At 36.5% G+C, this 18037-nt stretch overlaps 1 protein-coding gene and 1 long non-coding RNA gene across 29 annotated transcripts in view; one reads left to right on the top strand and one right to left on the bottom strand.

Moving 5' to 3' along the window:
• Positions 1–8725, bottom strand: part of LOC108319300 (kinesin-like protein KIN-7O) — a 49183-nt gene extending 40458 nt beyond the window's left edge. For 6 of the 8 annotated variants that reach the window (XR_001831291.2, XM_017550386.2, XM_017550387.2 and 3 more), the window contains exons 1-7: positions 8484–8723; positions 8320–8409; positions 8101–8219; positions 1882–1995; positions 1704–1785; positions 1289–1356; positions 1134–1208 (exon numbers count right to left, since the gene is read on the bottom strand). Coding sequence is in view for 7 of the 8 variants with exons in the window: in XM_017550386.2 (XP_017405875.1) it covers positions 1134–1208; positions 1289–1356; positions 1704–1785; positions 1882–1995; positions 8101–8219; positions 8320–8409; positions 8484–8604 (669 nt within the window). In the remaining variant the exon portion in view is untranslated. Of the gene's footprint in view, positions 1–1133; positions 1209–1288; positions 1357–1703; positions 1786–1881; positions 1996–8100; positions 8220–8319; positions 8410–8483 lie in introns of all 8 variants that reach the window. The other 2 variants (XM_052880311.1, XM_052880310.1) reach the window with 2 other exon arrangements.
• Positions 8726–8997: 272 nt separating this feature from the next.
• LOC108323424 (uncharacterized) lies at positions 8998–14697 on the top strand. Of its 21 annotated transcripts, none has more exons than XR_008250378.1 (5): positions 8999–9221; positions 9316–11944; positions 12092–12183; positions 12289–12345; positions 12536–14697. It is a non-coding gene; the product is annotated as an uncharacterized LOC108323424 (long non-coding RNA). The 21 variants fall into 21 exon arrangements; XR_008250375.1 differs by lacking the exon at positions 12289–12345 and having other exon boundaries at positions 9001–9221; positions 9316–10638; positions 10770–10800; positions 10906–12183; XR_008250368.1 differs by lacking the exon at positions 12289–12345 and having other exon boundaries at positions 9014–9221; positions 9316–9354; positions 10075–10165; positions 10414–12183.
• The last annotated feature ends 3340 nt before the right edge of the window (positions 14698–18037 follow it).

The following is an 18037-nucleotide window of genomic DNA, read 5'->3' on the forward strand; positions in this document are numbered from 1 at the left end:
GAATCCTCACCTACCCTTTGATGTCCTCGCGTAATCCGGCGAGAAAATAACCCAATACTTGTTCTTCGGGCACGCCCTTGGTCTGGCCCATCAAACTTTCGAAATCGCGAACAAATTCCTCCACCATACCCTCCTGTCGCAGCGTCGCCAACCTCTCAAACACCATTCCCATGAATCCTCCTCCGAAACAGTTGACCATGGCCGCCTTCAAACCTTCCCAAGAACGGTTCTTGGCCTTCTCTTTCCAGAATGTAAACCAGTAGGCCGCACTTCCTTCCATGCTAACGTACACAATCTCCACTTTCTCTTCATCGCTCGTCACCTTCTGTATGTCGAAGAATCGTTCCGCTCTATTGAGCCAACTGAGGTGCTCCATCCCGTTGAACATGGGTAACTCTACCCGTTTCCGCCATGGTCTCTGATCCTCACTGCGGTCGCCGACCCTTCTGCCTCCAGTTTCCCCCACTACTCGATGTTGATTCTCGTTCACGGAGCTATCGTCAGAATGTCCCTCCGAGTTATTGACCTGAGTGCCCAGGATCCTCATAATCTGCTATAAATCCCTCCGTACTGCGGCTAACTCTGCTTTCATCCCCTCCATTGTAATTTCGATCGCCTCCAATCTTCCCTCCGTATCCCTCTCCATTCTTGTTCTCATACCCAATTTGGATCCGGCAGGTCGGACCAAATTGATAGGTTTCTGACCAAGAAACCCAAACCAATACTACAAAAGCACTAACAGAACACTGTATAACCTCTCGTTTTATTATTCACAGAAAGAATACAAGGATAGGGCCACTATGAGAGCTTAACCTCCCCCTACAGGAATAACATTTCCTGTACAGATTACTAACAGTCTAAAAGTCCCCCCCCCCCCCCCCCACAACTAACACGCCTATCTATTTATACAAACCCATTCCCGCCTTTCCTAACTGTTGACAGTTTGGCCAACTAACTCTTCCTTCTCCTTTCATATACTCTCAATCTCCTATCAATTACCAATACGAAAAATTACACAAGAATAGTCATTTGAAAAAAGAGAAAAGATAAATGCATGTGAATAACAATAAAAAAATGGAAAAACTTTTCCCCTAAGAGAATACGTGTTAGTTAAAAATGTGACATTAACATACCAACACTGATACACGGACAGCATCACAAGAGCTGCCACTTTCTTCATCTTTGCTTCTATCCCTACTCTCAATTATCTATTAAACACAAGATACTAATTAGAAGCACCTAATAAAACGAGAAAAAATAAATTATCATCGCCAGTAACACTTATTACCATGCGGAAAATAGTATGGGACCTACTACTGTACACATTCATATTTGTCTCTCCAATATGTCTATGAGCTGATACAATTGCAAATAACATAAGAAAAAGTTAGTCAACCATTACAGGTAGCAAAAGATATACTAAAAAGTACAGTTGGTATAAATATGGTGTTTGCTAGAGGGAGATAAAGCAAGTCTAAAAGATAGATACTTCACAAATATAGCATACTGCAAAGTTAACCCAAGGCATGCAGAACCACACAAAAATTCTACCCAACAAAGGAACCAAAGAAATCAAGTTGAAATTGCCGTTCTCTTCCATTTCAATAGCAGTATAAGTTCAAATATAATTGAATGAAAAATTAAGCTACAAAAAAATGGAGCTAAAATGCAAAAGCATAAGTAAAATGCAACAGATAAATTACATTCTCCAAACTCCATGAGATTAAGGACTTGCTGAGGAGAGGCAACAATTTCTTCTCGCAACCCCGCAACATATATCCCACGCTGTGATTTCAAAGAGAAACTATATAAATATTAAGGAATACATATATAACACCAGTGACCAGATATGGACAAGCTTGCAAAATATATGTAATCAACCTCTAGATTTTCATGAATCTGCAGTTTTCGATGTTCAGGGGCCAATAAATCATTTATCTCTTCATTGTAAATCTCCATGTATGACATTCTAAGAAGAAATTCTCGATCCACGTCCTAAAATAAGTATTAAGAAACAGTATTCCAAGAACTATGAGATCAATATCAAAAAGAGATCATGAAAAAATAATAAAAGTTAACAATGTTGTCAAAATTGTTGGTGGATGAGTTACTGTAGTCCACAATAGTACAATAGTCTCTATTGATAATCAAAACCTAATATTTTGAATCTTATTGTAATAAATTTACTTGAGAAATATAAAAGAATAGGTAATAAATTTGAGTAAATTTTCCTATCTTGGGATCTCATATTTATAATAACTTTGGATACATCATATACAATGAATGAGAGAGAAGAGAAGAGTATCTCAAAAGATATATCCAGTAACTAGGTACAACACAAAGCAACAAACACCTTTACAAAAAATTCAATTTAAGACTATTTATTCTAACACTCTCCTCAAGTTGGAGCATACAAATTGTATGTATCATGCTTGGAACAAATAAATTCAAGATCTTCTCAAGAAGTTTGTTAATTCATCTATAGGTTCATCATTTGATCCAACAAACTCAAGGCAAATTTCCTTGGACATCAACTTTTCTCAAATAAATGACAAACAATTTCAATGTGTTTAATCCTCTCATGGAACATTGAATTGGAAGTGTTGAAATAAAAGAGAGACATAGAATATAATCCCCAATGTGTATTGAGCACATAGGGTTATGCATTTATAACTATAAAAATATAAACTGATGGGCCTAAGCCTGTTACATCTAACAGGAAGCAACACGGAGAGCAACTTGGTTATCACAATACATCTTCATTGGCTAAATCTAATTCTTGGAGAAACTATTTTACCCATATAAGCTCACAGGTGACGGATGTTATTGCTCTATACTCAACTTTGTGGATAATTAGGCAACAAAATTTGTTTCTTGCTTTCCAAGAGATAATTGATAGATTCGAGGAAGTTTGCGAAGATCCTATGGCTGATTTGATGAGGTTGCGTCAAGAGAGTTCTGTCCAAGATTATCATGACGCCTTTGATCGAATAGTGTCGCAAGTTGAACTCTCGAAGGCTAATCAATTAAGTTGTTTTCTGGGCGGGTTGAATCAAGATGTCCAGATGATGGTTCGTATGTTTCAACCTACTTCAGTAAGGAAAGCTTTCTCACTAGCCAAAATGTATGAATCTGCTAACAGCACCACTTCACAAGGGAAGCCATTCCACAGGCAACTCAAACCGCCTTTGTTGCCTAACCCCATCCAGAGCGCGGAAGATCCTCGGCCAAAACCATTCTCCAGGAATCTAACCCCTGCTTATATGAATGAAAGAAGGGCCAAAGGGTTGTGTTATTTCTGTGATGAACCGTTCACACCAACCCATAATTTAACCCATAAAAAACTCCAGATTCAGGTCATGGAATTAGAGGAAGACGTCGCTTCTGATGAAGACACCCCAAACCCAATCGATAAGCAGGAAAACAAGGGGGAAGAGCCCTTGATCTCGACTAACACATTGACAGGAGTTGATAGTTTCAAAACTATGAGAGTCACTAGGCTTTGCAGAAAGAAACCTCTACATATCCTAATTGATAGTGGGAGCACTCATAATTTCTTGGACGTTCACATAGCCAAGAAACCAGGATGCAGAATTGTGAACATGGATCCTTTGAATGTCACAGTGGCAGACGGTGCTAAAGTTCAGATTAACACAATGGTTAAAAAAATTTCTTGGGTATTACATAATGCAACCTTCAAATCAGATATGTTGTTGTTACCATTAGGATGTTGTGATATGGTTCTTGGTATAGAATGGTTGATTACCTTAGGGGATATCACGTGGAACTTTGAAAAGTTAACCATGGAATTTGTGGTGCAAGGACGAAGACTTGTGTTGAGGGGTACAACAAATTCGGGCCTCAAAACCATTAGGAAACAAAGGTTACCTAATACGCTCACGTAAGGAGTCCACATTTCAATGATACAAATGTGTGATAAGGGTGAGAGTACCTTATTACACTCCTTATCAAAACATGCAGAATCCAGCAATATCCCTGATAATAGTGAGAGGTTGCTATTGGAAGGGAAAGCTAAGGTGGAACTGGCTAACAGAAGTCTGCAAAAACAAGAGGAGAGCCTTAAGTTAGCTAAGTTTCATACGAAGAGAGCACGAGAAAGGATGAAACAGTTGGCCGATAAACATAGATCCGAAAGAGAATCCTAACTTTAGTCCTTGAGGACAAGGACTTTTTCAAGAGGAGGGGATTGTTATAGGATATTATTAGTAGTCAACCGAACAGTGGAATGTAGGAAGAGGCCAAGCGATGAGGGAGAAGAAGAAGGGAACCGAACAGCTGAAGGCGGTAAGGCTACCGAGCGAGGCCGAGCAGTGAAAAAGAAGGAGGGAACCGAACCATTAAAGAGGTTCCTACCAAACGGTAGAAGCACGGGAGTCGATCGGTTGAAGAGTTATAGAATATTATTTAATAGCGAGATACTAAACTCTGTAATCTTTTGGTATAAAAACAATTGTATTCTGTAAATTCAGATTGGCGAATGAATAACATCAGAATTCTCTTACTCTTCCAAATCTATTCACTTGTGTTCGGATTCCTTTCACTTACCTGGATTCCCTACGTTCTGGGTTCTTATTCAAGACATTCGTCTTCCTAGAAGAACCATATCAGATTGTTTGATGTTTGTCGATTGGTTCGTCGCTCTTCCGCATTTGTCAAGTGCGTCTCTCGTTCGAAGCTTACGTGCGTTTTGATTCGTCGTTCGCGTTCGTCACTCGTCTCAGTTTGGTCGTAGTTGTTCGCGTTCGTCACTCGTCTCAGTTTGGTCGTAGTTGTTCGCGTTCGACATTGCGACCAATTTAATTGGTGGATTCGTCTTCGTTTTGCATCTCTCGCGTTCGTCTTCTCTTTTCGAACGGTTTAATCGGTTGTTTGTTTCACTTCGGTGAAAATTCTGTTTCATTGGTTTATTTTCTCCAATCTGGTATGTTTTTGCTCTCGGCGTATCCCAGTTCATGTCCTGCACTGTCTCAAATCTCGTTTTCTACCAGTAATTGCTTTCGTTTTGGTGTAATTGGCTTATGCTTGAATTTCTAATTGCCTCTACATATTTTATTGGTTTTGTTGATTAATGCGATCACTTCGTTATGGCTTCACCTTCGTTTCCTACTTTGATAGCTGAGAAATTGGAGGATTCGAATTTCTTGCATTGGAGACAATATGTTGAACCAGTAATTAAGCCACATAAGTTGGAGACGCTTGTGGTTAATCTTGTTGTTCCTGCTTGTTATCTCACTGAAAATGACCGTCTGGCTGGTATTGTGAATCCTGACCATGAAACTTGGGAGGTTTAGGATCAAACTCTCCTTGTGTGGCTTCAATCTACTCTCTCTAAGTTTGTTTTATCCAGGGTGCTTGGTTGTACTCATTCGTATGAAGTCTAGGAGAAGATTCATGAGTACTTTAGCCTCCAGACCAAGTCTTGCACCAGACAGCTTCGCACTGCCACGAGAGCTGTTAAACTTGATTCCAAAACAATGGAGGATTATTTGCTAAAGAATAAGAGTTACTTGATGAGCTTGTTGACGTAGGTGTTCATGTTCAACATGAAGAGCATGTGGCTAGGGATGGCAACGGATCGGGTCGGGTCGGGCACGAGTATTGCCTACCCGCAACCCGACCCATCGGATAAAATTGTACCCGCTACCCGATCCGTTACCCGTCGGGTACCCATTTAAAAAATACCTACAGGTATTTTAAAACCCGCGGATACCCGCAAAAAATAAAAAAGAAATATTTAATACATATTTAAAATAAAATTTAAATAAAATTACAAAATATACATATATATATAATATAATATAAATTAAATTAAATATAAATTAAAATTTAATTTTAATTAAATTTAACCTAATAAAATATAATTTTATTTTATTTTTAATTAATTTAATTAAAAAATATATAAATTATTTTTTTTTTAATTTTTCGCGGGTAGTATACTACCCGTACCCGATCCATTTAGAAGCGAGTATTAAAATACCCGCTACCCGTTACCCGCGGGTAGTAAATATCCGCAGATAGTTATTATCCGTCGCGGATTTTACCCACGGGTACCCGTGCCCGCGGGTAAAATTGTCATCCCTACATGTGACGCTATTTTAGAAGGTCTTCCTTCTGATTATGCGCCAGTTGTGTCTATTATTGAAAGTAAAAAGTGTGCTCCTTCTATAGCAAAGATTGAAGCGTTGTTGTATGGTCACGAAACCAGATTGACTCCATATGTTCAAGAGACACAGTCCTTAGTCACGCCTTCTCCAAAATACACTCAAAGCACTTATTCCCGTGGGGGCAATCAGCGAGGTGGTTTTCATGGCTCCTCTCGTGGAGGAGGAAGTTCTGCTCGTGGTTGTGGTCGCAAGTTTGCCAATTTTCAGTGCCAAATCTGTTTAAAATTTGGCCATACAGCCAATGTTTGTCACTTCCGATCTGACATTTCATTCCAGCCACATGAACCTTTGTTTTTTATTGATCCAGTCACTCAACAGTCCATTCCTTACTCAGTTGGTTCCTACAAGACTTCCAACACATGGACAAATCCAAATACTAAATCCATTGCCACTGCTGGTCCTAGTGCTATGATGATGAAAATTGTTTCTCAAGGTACTGACAATACTTCCTGGATACCAGATTCTGGTGCCAGTTTCCACGTTACTAGTGAGCCTCTAAACATTAAACAAATGCAACAGTTTGATGGACCACATCAAAATTTCATGGCAATAGTGCAGGTTTGAGTATTTCTGGTGTTGGCTCATCTTCATTTGTCTCACCTTTTTTATTCTCGAGTCCTGTTTCGTTAAAATCATTTGTTGCATGTTCCTTCCATTACCAAAAACCTCTTAAGTGTTAGCCAGTTTGCAAGGGATAATTATGTTTCTGAGTTTCACTCTGATAAATGTCTTGTTAAATTTCAGGGAACGAAAAACGTCCTTCTTCATGGAGTTGTAGGACCTGATGGATTGTACTCATTCACTAATGTTCATCTTTTCCCTCACTCATCTTCATTGTTCTCTTCTGTTCCCTGCTCTTCTAGCTCCTGTTTCCTTTGCAATAAATATTGATAATAAGTCTGTGTTTGACAGCACTAGTTTTCGTTTGTGGCATACCAGATTAGGCCACCGTAGCAGTCATGTTATGAACCTTGTATTCAAATAATGTAATCTTCCTTAATATAATAAAGTTGATTCCAGTTTCTGTAAATCTTGTGCTAGAAAATCTCATAGGTAACCTTCTCATGATTTTGCTTGTCTATTCTCCTTTGGAATTTATCTTTACTGATTTTTGGGGCGCTGCACATATTACTTCTCATGCAGGATACAAATATTATGTTTCTTTTGTTGATGAAGAATGCAACATTGTCAGTTTTTCAAACTTTCAAAACAATGGTTGAGTTGCAGTTGATTCTAAAATTAAAAATGTTCAATCTGATTGGGGTGGTGCGTTTCGTCCTTTCATGCAATGTTTAGCTCATCATGGCATTGTTCATAGACTCATATGTCCTCATAATCATCACCAAAACGGAGTCATTGAACGAAAACATAGGCATATATATTGTTGAATTAGGCCTTACTTTGTTACATCATCCCTCTCTTCCTTTGGGGTTTTGGGATTATGCCTTTGTCACTGTTGTATATCTATCTCATTAATATATAAACACACATGTAACATAATATAATATAATAGCAGAGTCTCTAAGGTCTAAAGTTCTATCTTTTCGGCCCAGTTTAAATAAACCTCTACATAAATATCTATATATATACAAGACAGACAAAAATAAGTGAATTGAACTTCTGCACTTAACTTTTATGAAGCTGTCCGGTTTAACTTAAGAGTTTGCTCGGAACACAGAAGCCCCAAAAGCTCTTCTAGCTTGAATTGGATCTAAACAGGCCTTACGCACATATGTTGATTCTAGCTAATGGAAAAACACAATTCATTTGCTTTCTTACTCCTATAAGTGTGTATAAAGAACTGTATCCAAACATTGTTTATATCAATTAGAATTCAATTTCAATGGCTGTGTCGCTTTTCAACTCTTGTTACTGGTTTTGTCACAAAAAAGAAATGAAAGTAAGGAGTGGTTACTTGTTGAATGATTCGAAACAAATCGTTAACAGAGAGAGGAATGACTCCAGGTTCAGCTTTCGAGCCTCGCATCGTGTAAGTCTTCCCACTGTTCGTTTGCCCGTAAGCGAAGACAGTGCCTACGATTAACATCACATCACAAACCCTAAGTTATTCAATCCAACTAATTGACCAACAGCAAAATGAAGAAGAAAGCAAATAGCAAAGCATGCTGCAAACCGTTGAATCCCCGAACTGCGGCCTCCACAATATCCTTGGTGCGAGCTTCGTAGACTTCCGCGGTCGCACAACTACCGCTGAATATTTGGTCTGCGAAACATGAACTGGGTTGAGAACGAGATTTGCAAGAAGAAGAAAGTGAAGAGAAAGCAAGATAAGAGTACCAAAATCAAATTTGGAGAGGTTGGGAATGGCGATGGAGTTGCCGGAGATTCTCCAGAGACTTGTTTTCGCATCATCTTGAGAGAGAGGCTTTGCACGGACGCTGACGTGAATCTTCTCCATTGCAATCACAGTCCTAAGCAACACCTCAAATTTAATTTTAATTTTGCTTTTCCCGCCTTTTGTGACGAATTAGGGCTGGTCTAGTTCATATTGAATGTGAAAAATTTGAAAGGCTTCGATTATATAATTACGTTTAAATCCTCGGATAGTCCTCGTATTTGTATGAGAATTTCAGCTGAGTCTTAATATATAAAACTGTCTCAATTGGGTCATAATATTTGTAAAAATGAGCCAATTTTATCCTATCTGTTAAGTTGGACCAGACGGCGTTATTTGGTACTGTGGTACACGCTGATGTAAAAGTGTTTTATTTGGTGAAATTTTTTTAAAAATTAAAAGTTTTTTACGTTAAGGAATTTTTTCCTAATCCAATCTTACAGAACTCGTCTAGATCTGGTCAATCCCTCATGGACCTCGTCACTGGTCGCCGACTACCGGTCTTTGCGACACGTTGCATCTTTCTCACACGTTATTTTAATTTAGCCTTTTGTGTCTTCTGTTTGCATTAGGCTTCGGAGAAGAAACTATCCAACCCCATGCGAGAAATCAAGGTGCAGAAGCTGGTTCTCAACATCTCCGTCAGCGAGAGTGGCGATCGTCTCACCAGAGCCGCAAAGGTCTTAATTTTTTTTATTCTTTTTACATTTCAATCCTTATTTTTGCTTTATTTTAGTTTTAATTTGAACCCTTTTTTTATTGTTGTTGTTACAGGTGTTGGAGCAGCTTAGTGGCCAAACCCTAGTGTAGAATGTTAATAAATCAGTTCCCTTAATTTAACTAACATGTAATTGAGGATAGGGTCAAAAAATGTGATTTGAGTCAGCTGACCTTTTAGAAAGTTGTTTGCTACTGCACTTATGTGTCTATAGTATTCATATGATAGGCGTTTTGATCCGTGTCTGTGTCTTGGAGGCACGCTGCATTTGCCTGTGATTTCAGTATTAAGGATTATGATAAAACTGTGGCCTTGGTTTGTTGTGTGTTACAACTTAAAACCTTGTTTGGAAAGTCACGCAACAACCTTGCTACAATATTTCCTAACAGGTATTGAAGCAGGTTACAAGTATTGAAGCTGAAAGAAATGAGATGGAATGTTCATACAACATCAAAAGTTCAGATATAAAATAAAACAGTCTCCTGCACTCAAAAGGAATGCAGATTCCAAATAAGACTTTAAGATAAATAAATCAAAAGGAAAGGAATCACTCTACGTCAAACTTGTACAACTTACCAGCTAAAATTTTTACTCATATTTTATACAAGATCAAACATTACTCATTTACAAATTAGATAATTAATTAAATGTTGAGATGTGCATGCAATTAACAATGTTTTATGTAAGGGGGAAAACGAAAGAAGAAGAAAAATAAAACCAATATTGGGAGATGGGAAAGGTTAATAGTTAATATATTACTCCAATGGATAGTTTGTCTTTATTCTTTGATTTTATAAGTTTGTTTACATATACAGATTAATCCATTCCAAGGCGTTCATGGAGTGAGTCTCGGACCGTAAACCACATCATCATCATACTCATCAAATCCGAGCACCCCGAAGAATGGTGGGTCCACCGCTTCCATAGATTGTGATTCTGATTGTGACTATGACAAGCTAGAGCTATTACTCGGAACTCTATCACAACTCTCCAACAGCCTCTGAAAGTTTATCTTTTAGCTTCAATACCTAACAGGCATATTTCCTTCAAGTGCCTTTTTTTCGTATCGTGTACTGTGTGACTGGAGTGGGTTTCCTCTTTTTGCATTTTTGTGCTTGTCAATTGAATTTGATGCATTTTACTTTTGTCATCAGTGATTTTGTTTCTCTTATCTTTGCTCTTAATTTGGAAAGCGGTGCTAGCAACACCTTTGATCGCGACCTACGATGGCTGATTGGATGGAGGCTGAGGCGGGCGCGCATGAGCGGAGGAGACGAGCGATTTTGGGGTTCCTCTGGTTCTCTTTGGATTCAAGTGGAGGATGCAGAGACCAATTGGTCTGGTGGGAGAGGCGAAAAACCTTGATGGGTTTCGGATTGGTAGAATGCAGTTGATTGTCTTTGCTTCTCTAGGATTTCAATTCCTCTTCTCCATTGACCAAATCCCTAATTATCTTTCAAAAATGATTCTTTGACACGGTTTAAGTAAATGACATTCATTTGACACGCAGTGGGGCCCATTCACTGTCAATGTCATCAAGGGTAAATTTGTCATTTGATTGCGCTGGTAAAAGAATAAATGAAACTGTGCGTTTCAATGAAGGGAGCTGCTGCATTAGGGTCCTCTCTCAGATTTGAATTTGTCAGGTCGCCCATTTGATTTTGAAAGAGGAACTCTTCGTGTGCGTGCTAGGGTTAGGGTTGTGAGAGAATGCGAGAACTCTTCATGACTGCCACTTAACCGGAGACTGGACCAGATCGGAAAAGTTCGAACCAGCGAACTCAAAGTAGATGATCGGTGTGGAGCGCGGAAGGCTTTTACCATGGTCTCCGTCCACCGCAATGCTGCTATCAACGACCTCGCCCTACATTCGTCCAATCAACGCGCCATCACCATTGCCCGTGACAACTGCCTTGCCGTCGTCAATTTCGTCCGCGGCCGCTGCAACTGATGCTTGCGCCTCAACAAGGAACTTACTCTGGTCAAGTTCAATGCGCCCAGTGACCACTTTTTTATGGTTACGAAGGAGAAGGTTTTTGTCCACCAGACTGAGGATGCACGCATATTGTTCGAATTGGAATGCTCCAAGCCCGTTCTATGTGCTTCTTCAAATTCTTGCCCTGTTTTCTCGAATTATCATCGAATATCAAGTTGGTTATTTTTATTTTCTCTATTTCTTCCTTTGGTGATGCTGATTTGTCTTGTATGTTAAAAATACCTAGGGTTTAGGTAGCATTTGATAAAGAAATTTTGGTATATTGTCACTAGTTATGTTTTTCGGGCGTCAAATATTTGTGATGTTTTGCAGTGGGAAGATTTTACACAGATTTTGGAGACTATTTTGAAGCATCAATTTTACCTCATTGTACCCATGTCAATTCTAATTCTTCTAAAACAAATTGCATATAAAATTTAGATCTGATGTAATTATTGATTTGTTGCTTGCTTACTACATGTATCCTCCACATGGAAGAAGAGCAAATGCTATAGAGCAAGACCATGTCTAAATTAACAAAGTCAACAAAAGAGGCAGTTGTGGCTACTTTGAAGTCTATTATATATAAAAATGATCTACATTTTTCTCAATTATTCATTCTAATTTGTACCCTTAATCTTGTATGCCTTGATTGATAGGTTGGAAGAAGAATAATGCATGATTCATATTGGAAGTATATGCTGGATTATGTATGGAAACCATTCTAAATGTGATAATGTGGTTGATCTCATGGCAAAGTTCATCTTATCTTGTTTATGTTACTTTCTATCATATGATTAGCCTTTGTTAATTTCCATGGTACATAAATGTTATACTGAGTTTTCATCATTGAATAGGTACCCAATTTATATTGTCCCAAGTCGAAACAATGAAAAGGAATTGGAAGCATGCTTTCTCACTTACCATACTCTGTCATCATCTTTCGAAGGTATCGCAATATTTTTGTTTTTCGAATCAATAATTGTAGTTCAAATTGTTGTATTTTCAAATATTATAGTATCGGATTGTGTTTAAATGAGTTATATATGATCAGATAAGCATGCCAAAGAGTAGATTATACTATATTTCTTTCTAAAGGCTATTTGAAGAGGTAAGTGCTACACACAATTTCAATTTCAGTATATGAAAAAGTTAACAATATTTTATGAGAAACTCAAGGATGAGCATTGCATAACCCATATGTTTGTGCATGGTTTGCCAAAGAAAGGTTGAATGTCTTTGTCTCCTTGGCACTTATGATTAATATTTAGATATATACATAACGGATAAGCAATATGCAGAGATTAATATTTGAAGAGCCTGGTTGGAGTAAGAAAAATATTGTCAAGGATTTCTAAGGAAACATCATAGGATGCTTTGAACAACACACCTTGTCTGCTTCCTACATGGATTTCTAAGTTTTCTTCTCAATAAGTAAGTTTATACTTTAGTTGATTGCATGTGTTTTTAATGTATCACTCTAGTAACATGTTTGGATCACTCTAATGACAAGTTCAACCTTAATGTATACATACTAGTTTTTTCCAAAGTTTTCTGCATAGTTTATCATCTTTAGTTGGTTGAATGTTGGGACACTGGGTTATTGAAATCATAAATGTTGCTTGTTAGCAGTAATTTGGATTGGAATGTGAATTATTCTATGATAACAACTCTTCATTTTTTCCCTTTAGATTAAGACTTAGCTCGTTACCTTGTGTTTATCATCAACAGGAGAATGATGGTGTTCTTCATAGTTTTGTAATAATCATATCATTTGAACCAAGAGCTTTAGTGACAAATTGGAAGTTGTAATAAGGAAGAACTTTATGTGGGTTGTCATGAAAAGATATAAATCTAAGGTAGACTAATGGAATCCTACTATTCTTTGGCATATAGAGAGCTTCTGATATAATGTGTAAATCTGAATAGTTCCTAAGGGCTTTTGTAGATCAGTTAGAAATGGTCATGCCGACTTGGAATCACACTACACTTTCATGACCAAATATACCATTCTGCCGAAGGATGTACATTTCTTATAGTCTTTCTGAAAGTGTGTGACTGAGTATAATTGTAGTTCTTTGAATAAATTTTTTGGTATATTTATACAACAAACTTAGATGCAGAAGCTACTATTAGTTGCTTGTATTGTGGTTTATGGTGATGGTTTGTTGAGATGTGGATCACTGATGGTAATTTAAACATGCATGCAGTTCCTCAAGTGTTTTTATGCTGCCTGTAATCAGTCTCTATCACCTTTAATCTGGATACTAAATATTTATATTAAAGATCACCAAAAACATATGAGGAACTACTTCGAATTTTTTCTGCTCATATTTATATTAGGTCATAATGTTTTTCTATATAATGATGATGAGGATTATAGAATATAATTGTATATGGTTTTATTAAAATAATGCTGAGGTTTTATTCTTACCCGGTTACCAAATTATAAATCTCAGAAGTTTTGGAGAGTGAAAATAGTATTCTAAAATTTTTGGAAATTTTTTCACTCAGTGGTCAGGTTTTCCTTTGTTTATAGTTTTATGTTGTTTAGTTTATGTAGGCAATTGTTAGTGTTACTTTTGGCATTATTCATGTTAAACTTTTTGTTTCTAATTATTTCTTTTTGAATTAGTGGTGGTGGCCTATACAAGTTGCTTCATACCCTGACTCTGAATGCTTCTAAGTACATTTTACAAGCTCTGATAAGTACTTGATTGGATTCTCTCTTGCATGTTACGTGTACTTGATTTGATTGTGTGTTCATATCACATCAATTACCCAAAACTTTTCTAAAAAGAAGCATGATGAGTACAATATTTTTATAATTTGAGTGTACACACATGTTCATGGTGAATTTGAGTACGTATCTTAAAATTAATTTATTATTTTATTTTATTTATGTAATTTCGTTTCATGCAATCCCTTTTTCACTGTTTTCATCAAACCTTCTCATGAGATGGAATATCGGCTGGTGGGTAAATCTTAAACATGAAACACATGTTGATTTAGTCTTCGGTTCTCTGCTCTACATTCAAACTCTTGCTATAAAAATATATCTTATGCAGTGCATACCAGATTTGGAAGGCATTATTGGTAAGAAGTGTGCGGTGCTGCAGCATGGGGAAAGATAGTGGAAAGTAAAGTTATTTAATAAAAGTTATTTTGGTCGTCATAGTTTTGGTGCTGGCGTTTTTGACAGAAAATGAATTGAAAGCAGGAGATGTTTGTGTATTTGAACTTATTAGCAAGAAGGATGGTATTTTTAAAGCTCATATTTTCTAAAAGGATCACTAATTTGTCTGCATGAAAGCTGTGGTCTTGCTGAGGAATTTGAAAGAAAATGTTGTAAAGAAACAAAGATATTGTAATGGGGTGTTCCCAAGTATTAGACATTTAAAGAGTGTTACTGTTATGTAATCAACCAGTTATGTTTATTGAAATATAGTACTGCATTAGGTGATTTATGAGTTACTGTTATGTAATCCAAAGCTTCTACGTAAAATAAGTTGTTTCACTCACTGTAATTTTCTTTTTATTAAAGGGAAAAAGTTACTGCTATTATATATCTACCATTATAAAGGAAAAATGAATAAATAAAACTAAGAGGAATAAGTTAACATTCAGCTGCTTCAAAAGCAGTAATAAAGGAGAATCAAAAAGAACATTCTTAAAAGTAAATATAAATTAATTTTGATTTTTCAAAAATCTATATAAATTAATCACTATATTGTTTTTTATTAAAACTATTTTTGTTTTATTAAATCATAAATGTGGTATAAAATTTTTAAATTATATTTTTTTCTTGAATATTCGTATAAAAATGCTCAAAGTGAAGAAATAATATTTTATTAATATTATAGAAAAATATTAGAAAACAATAAAAATACTCTAATTCACTCTGTGACTTTAAAATTCAGAAAAATAAGACTTAATTTAAAGAAAAAGGCGAAAATAATAGTATTGACATAATCCAATTTCGTCTTATTAACACAATATTATTATTATTTTTATTTCTCTTTTTATCTTATTTGATTTCATTATTTTAATTCTATTTTATTTTACTTTATTATATTTCATTTTAATTGCTCTGATTTTTTCTTGTAATAAGTGGTTATTACACTGAAAATTTGTGGTTGATTGTCACAGACATTTTGTACAATAATAAATTGATGAACCTGATTTCAAGTGCTATCTTAAAGAATAAAACCTTTATTTCCCATTCACAAAACTTAACAAGAATACCAATGATCACATTTTTGTGGTGTACAAGAATGAAAGTGATCGACTTCAATACCAATGATCACATTTTGTAGTGCTTATGTGGTTATATACTCAATTGCTTATGAACAAGAATAGTTGTGGTTTTTTATGTGAGATTTTATCAATTTTTATGTGGAGTAAATGGTTATCTACTAAGTCCTAAGTGGTTATTTCATAACGGTGTTTTGTACAACAATAAAAGTTGTTTAATTCAATCCTAATAACCACATTTTTTTGGTGCAGTAAGTGGTTATCTACTAAGTTCTAAGTGGTTATTTTATAACGGTGTTTTGTACACCAATAAAAGTTGTTTAATTCAATCCCAATGACCACATTTTTTTGGTGCAGTGAGTAGTGATAGGTGAAAAGTTTACTTGTTTTTGTTGCTTATATTGTGGGGCTTTTGAGTAAGTTTTAGTGTTAATTCTCATGAAAAGTGTATAATTGTTGATATAAATATAATTTTGCATGTTTAAATGTTTTTGATGCTTTTGTTGTTTATTTTGATGAAAAATAAGGATTGGATATCATAAAAGACTTGGACCAGACTCATAGGTGCAGTTTTGCCGAGAAAATCGCGCCCGGGCGAGAAAAAAGGGCGCCAGGCGCAAATTTGCCGAGAGGTTCGCGCCCGGGCGCGAGATACAAAGGGGCGCCGGGCGCCACTTAGAAGAATTGGGACGCTCGTCAAGCGTGCAGAGAGGCTCGTCCAGCAGAGGACGCTCGTCCAGCAGAGGACGCTCGTCCAGCAGAGGACGCTCGTCCAGCAGAGGACGCTCGTCCAGCAGAGGACGCTCGTCCAGCAGGGGACGCTCATCCAGAATAGGAGAGGACGCTCGTCCAGCAGGGGACGCTCATCCAGAATAGGAGAGGACGCTCGTCCACGTTCGTCCACGTTCGTCCAGCAAGTGGACGCTCGTCCATGACCAAGAGGACGCTCGTCCAGAATTGGGCCGCTCGTCCAGAAAATTGGACGCTCGTCCAGAATTGTGCCGCTCGTCCAGAATTTGGACGCTCGTCCACGAAATTGGACGCTCGTCCAGCAATTCACCCGTGACTCAATTATTGGACCTTCTTTATATCAGAATCCAGAGGCCATTTGCAAAACCAGATCTGACGGGGGGAGAGCAGGGGAGACGCTGCTGCAGCTGCTCCAAGGGGCTTCCATGGTGGAAAAATTCCAATTTCCACCATCCAATCCATCATTTCTCTCTTCTATGTTGTATATGTGTAGCTAAAACTCCATTTCACTGGGGTAGAGAGTAAATTTCTGAAACTCTTTGTAATTTCTCTATTAATGCATGATCTTGTATAACATTGAGTAGCCATTTGCCAACTAAAAAGCCAAGACAATACAACAAAATTGATCGTGAAGTACACCAGCTATGATCACAACACAATTCAGATAATGCAAAAACTAAATTACAGATTCCAATTTCATAGACTGCTAGAATTTCAAGAAGGATCAAGAAAAACACTAGATCAGATCGTCCCATCTTTCCTAAACCTTGAAGTATCATATTGTATGTAGCTATATCAGTATGATAAAATTTTTCTCCCATTTCAGCCACAACAGCCCAAGCCTTAGTGAAATAACCCTTTTTGACAAAAGAACTCATGATAGAATATAACAATAACTCACAAGAAAATAAAAGAAAATTAAATTTAAAACAGATTACAAATTTAGAATTTCAAGAGGATCCAGCTACACTACTCTGTTGTATGACACGTAGGCATGTCAATGTATTACTACTCTTTAATGACACATAGGCGTGTCAATGTATTACTACTCTTTAATTCTTCTTCTACATTGTCATGTTCTTCATGAAATTTGATATCATCAAAACATGTATTTATATGCTCCATGTCCATGCTTCTTCTACAATAATTCAATAGAAGAATAATTACTACTTACTTGCCTAATTAATAACATGCTTAACTTAATAAAATTTATAGATGTTCATAACCAGAATAATAAATAACCACCTATGAATGAACAAATAACCACTTACTGAAACTGTAAAAGTTATTCATGAAATTCAATATTATCCAAATATGTATTTATATGGTCATTGTTCGTACTTCTCCTAAAACAATTCAATAGAAGAATAATTACTACTTATTGGGCTAATTAATATCATGCTTGATAATCAACTTAATCATTTTTTTTAGATGCTCATAACCAGTATAAGAACTAACCACATACGAATGACCAAATAACCACTTACTGCACCTGTAAAAGTTATTCATGAAATTCAATATTATCCAAATATGTATTTATATGGTCACTGTCTGTACTTCTCCTAAAACAATTCAATAGAAGAATAATTACTACTTATTGAGCTAAATAATATCATGCTTGATAATGAACTTAATCATTTTTTTAGATGCTCATAACCAGTATAAGAACTAACTACATACAAATGACCAAATAACCACTTACTGCACCGTTAATTTTGAATTTTTATTTTAAATGACCATTCTGGAAACAATTACTTCACAGTTAACATTACAAACCATTATGCTATCTCATGAAATTA

Source organism: Vigna angularis, chromosome 7 (assembly GCF_016808095.1).
Source record: "Vigna angularis cultivar LongXiaoDou No.4 chromosome 7, ASM1680809v1, whole genome shotgun sequence".
NCBI lineage: Eukaryota > Viridiplantae > Streptophyta > Magnoliopsida > Fabales > Fabaceae > Vigna > Vigna angularis.